Here is a 3,918-nt window from a genome sequence, read left to right on the forward strand (position 1 = left end):
TTGTAAAGTGTTTGCAGTTTCCATATGAATTGACCTACTAACCAAGCAGGTAAATATCACACCATACCTCTTTAACTGCTTTCTTCCTTCCTTGATGTAATAGGGTCAAAAGAGGTCAATACCAACATTACTGAATGGTGGTGAAGGTTCCAATCTGTCTGCTGGAAGATCAGTCATCTTTTGACTCAAAGCTGGTTCTTTCAACTTCCTGCAAGTAACAATGAAATAACACATTCCTGACAGTTGCATTAGCATTGATGATCCAATACTTCTGCCTTAGATTTGAGAGAACATGGTTTCTACCTGAATGAGTTAATAATTCATGCTCATGTCGTATCAACAATGTAGTCACATGATGCTTCTTTGGTAACAGTATGGGATGTTTGGCAGACTGTGGAATGTCAGACCTTCTTATCCTACCTCCAACCTTCAATAATCCATCCTCAGAATCAAGAAAGGGGTCAAGCTTATATATTGGACTACTCTTGCCAACTGACAATTCCCTAGATAAAGCCTTCACTTCATCACCAAACACCTCCCGTTGAACATAAATTATGATTGCCCTTTCAGCATCAGTGGTTACACAACCTTTCCTTTTACCACTAAGGATTGACTTTAGTTGTTGAAATACAGAAACTGCCTTTTGTAACCTTGACCATGAAGAGAAATATTCAATTAATCTTGTAAACCCATGAGGTTCTTCAGAAATTGTGACCGCAGACACATGTTCACTCCTATCATCAACACAATCTGCACACACATACTCCTGTGAAGGCAAATAATCAGATGCAATAAATGATGGGCCATGAAACCATTCGTCATACTGCAAAAACTGATGTACACTAATACCTCTTGATGCCACATCAGCAGGGTTATCACTGGAGTTTACATATCTCCATTGCTCAGGCTGGGAGTAGTCCCTTATAACCCTGACTCTGTTGGCTACAAAAACAGGGAACCTTTTAGTGTTGCTATGAATATAGTGAAGGACTGTTGTTGAATCTGTGTAGTACACTACCTTGCCAACAGTAAACTCCAACTCCTTCAGGATGTGTTGAGCAACCTTGACAGACACAGTTGCCGCTGTAAGTTCTAACCTAGGTATAGTCACCACCTTTTTGGGAGATACTCTTGATTTTCCCATGACAAGATTTGACTGAACTTGGTTTCCATCGTGAAGAACAAGGTATGCTGCAACACCATAACCAACTGTACTTGCATCGCTGAATAATACAAGACTTGAACCTGTCACATTACCAAACCCACTTGACTTGAAGCATCTTGGTATTGAAAGCTGCTCCAGTAAATGAAGACCTTGTATCCAATGTTGCCACCTTTCAGCTAGCTCATCTGGAATCCTCTCATCCCAGTCCAAACTCTCAACTTGACACAATTCTTGTAACAGTTTCTTGGCCGGTAAGATGATTGGAGAGAGCAACCCAAGGGGATCATATAATGATGAGATAGTTGATAACAATCCTCTTCTGGTGAATGGATTATCCTTAAGCTCAATTGAGAACTTGAATGAGTCTTCTTTAAGGTCCCATAACATTCCTAAGGCTCTTGTCATTAAACTCTCCATGTCAAGATTAAACTTGTCACTTTCAACCGAACAATCTTCAGCAGGCAAAGCTTTAAGGACATCACTTGAATTGCTGACAAATTTAGTTAACCTAAATCCTCCTCCACCAGTTGCAGATACCAAATCCTTCACCAACTTCACTACTGTAGGAACATCCACACATGACTTCAAACAGTCATCAACATAGAAATTGTGCCTTATGGTGTTGCCAACAGTTGAATCATACTTCTCATCTGCTTTGTCTGCTGTGGCCTTCAATGCATTATTTGCAATACTCGGTGATGAGATTGCTCCGAAAATGTGAACAGCCATTCGGAATTCTTCAAGAGGTCGATTGATGTCACCATTAGGCCACCACAAGAATCTAACATAGTCCTGATTCTCAGGTGGAATCTTTATTTGAAAGAACATAGCTTCAATATCTCCAATGAATGCATAAACCTCCTGCCGGAATCTAATGAGTACTCCCGTCAATGAATTGGTGAGGTTTGGACCCTGTAGCAGAACATCATTTAATGACACACCTTCAAACTTGGCACTACAGTCAAAAACAACCCTAATCTTCCCTTTCTTGGGATGAAAAACTACGTGATGAGGAAGATACCAAACAGGAATCTTATTGACCTCATCATCTGGGATCTTGTAAGCATAGCCTTTTTCAAACAACTTGTCCATGAATGCTGTGTACTGCTGTCTGTAATCTTCACTATTCTTCATCTTCCTCCTTTGCCACTTAGCTCTGCTAACAGCCTGCTTCTTATTGTTAGGAAGATTCACATTGCGATCTCTGAAAGGCATGGGTAGCTGAAAGTGACCATCTCTAAATTCAATGTCATCCTGGCACCTTTTCACAAATCTGGTGTCCTCAAAAGATAAGCCACGCTCATCAGGAACTGACCCAAGATCCCTTTCTGAAAAATCTAACTCAAAGTACTTCCTAATACTTTCAACAGTAATACAGTCAGTAACATGTTGAACATCAGATACAAGTAACCTGTGACATGAAACCCCATTTGAACTAACCTTAACATGTACAGGCCCATTAACTGTCCATCCATGCAAATATCTTACTGCAAAGGGGCCATAACCTGAAGTGGGTACAACCTCTAAAGGTTGTAAAGCTGTTGGACAGTTACTACCTATCAAAATTACTATGTCTAACTCTGGCTGATACACTGGAATCTTATTAATAACACTTGATAAATGAGGCCAATCCTTTAACATTTCATACCTTGGAATTTGATCATGATTAACAGGAATATCCTTTTGTGTGAATACCTTTGGTAATACAACATCATTATTACCATGTATATCAGCAACAACAAGACCATTCACAATAAAGGTTTTAACCGTATCAGTCCCATGCATTGTTTGCAACTTGATAGCTGTTTCAATACCTTTACAGTTTAATTGATCCTTGATACTATCTTTAATGAAACAACCTATACTGCCCATATCATAAAAGGCATAAGTTTGTACTACATTGTCGCTACCCTTTACACGTAATTGCACAGGCAAGATTGATTGCAACACTATCAGAAATTGTACATGCAGAAGACCTCACATTACTTAGAGTTTGAGTATTACCTTGACCTGGAGTGCGACCTTCACCTTGAGTACCATCTTGACCCTTAGCACAACCTTGACTTGTACTTTCAGACTGTGCACTAGCTTGTGACACAATTGCACTGTTGCTGTCAAGCATCCTAAAATTCCCAATGTGCAGAGTGGTAGGATGCCTTTTATTACATGTCTTGCACTGCCGTCGATTGAGACACCCTTTTGAAGTATGGTTATTGCCCAAACAACTGAAGCAAAGACGGTTGTCTTTAACAAATTCTCGTCTTTTATCCACACTCCTATGCAGAAATTGAGGGCACTCCTCAAGGTCGTGATGACCACTATAGAGTTGGCATTTCCTAGTATACTGGTTGGCAGATTTTGATGGTTGCACTGTAACTGCAAACGATTTTTGCTTGGTCTGACTTGAGCCATTATTTGCCTTTGCCTTTGAAAAAACACACACTTTACCTAAAGCTTCCGTGCTGAATACAGGATCCATTGCTGCCTCTGCTGCATTCTGCACAAATTCCACTAATGTGGTGAGACACACACAAACACCTTGCTTCCTGAGCTTTATCACATGATCCAACCACTTATTTTGAATATACACTGGCAGCTTTGAAATCACCCTCTGAAGGTTTGGCGAATCATTCAAAACCTGCATGTTTGACAATGACTGCATGGTATGATTACATTTCACAAGATACAAAGCATATTCCTGCAAAGATTCACTGTTATCACCTCTCACTTGTGGCCACTTGGTTAGCTTGTCT

The 3,918-nt window shown here is 40.1% G+C and overlaps 1 protein-coding gene across 1 annotated transcript; it reads right to left on the reverse strand.

The window, feature by feature from the left end:
- Positions 1-105: 105 nt before the first annotated feature.
- LOC137659738 (uncharacterized) lies at positions 106-2,950 on the reverse strand. The gene is made up of 2 exons (XM_068394551.1): positions 1,014-2,950; positions 106-208 (listed from the first exon to the last, which is right to left on the reverse strand). The coding sequence occupies exons 1-2, from the start codon at positions 2,948-2,950 to the stop codon at positions 106-108; spliced, it is 2,040 nt and encodes a 679-aa protein (XP_068250652.1).
- Positions 2,951-3,918: the final 968 nt, after the last annotated feature.

The sequence above is a fragment of the Palaemon carinicauda genome, chromosome 20 (genome assembly GCF_036898095.1).
Source record: "Palaemon carinicauda isolate YSFRI2023 chromosome 20, ASM3689809v2, whole genome shotgun sequence".
Classification (NCBI taxonomy): Eukaryota; Metazoa; Arthropoda; class Malacostraca; order Decapoda; family Palaemonidae; genus Palaemon; species Palaemon carinicauda.

Coding starts and splice junctions, on each gene's coding strand:
- LOC137659738 (XM_068394551.1), bottom strand. CDS start 2,950: ATGCATGGGACTGATACGGTTAAAACCTTTATTGTGAATGGTCTTGTT. Junction 209..1,013: donor TTTACTGTTGGCAAGGTAGT/GTACTACACAGA, acceptor TGTTACTTGCAG/GAAGTTGAAAGAACCAGCTT.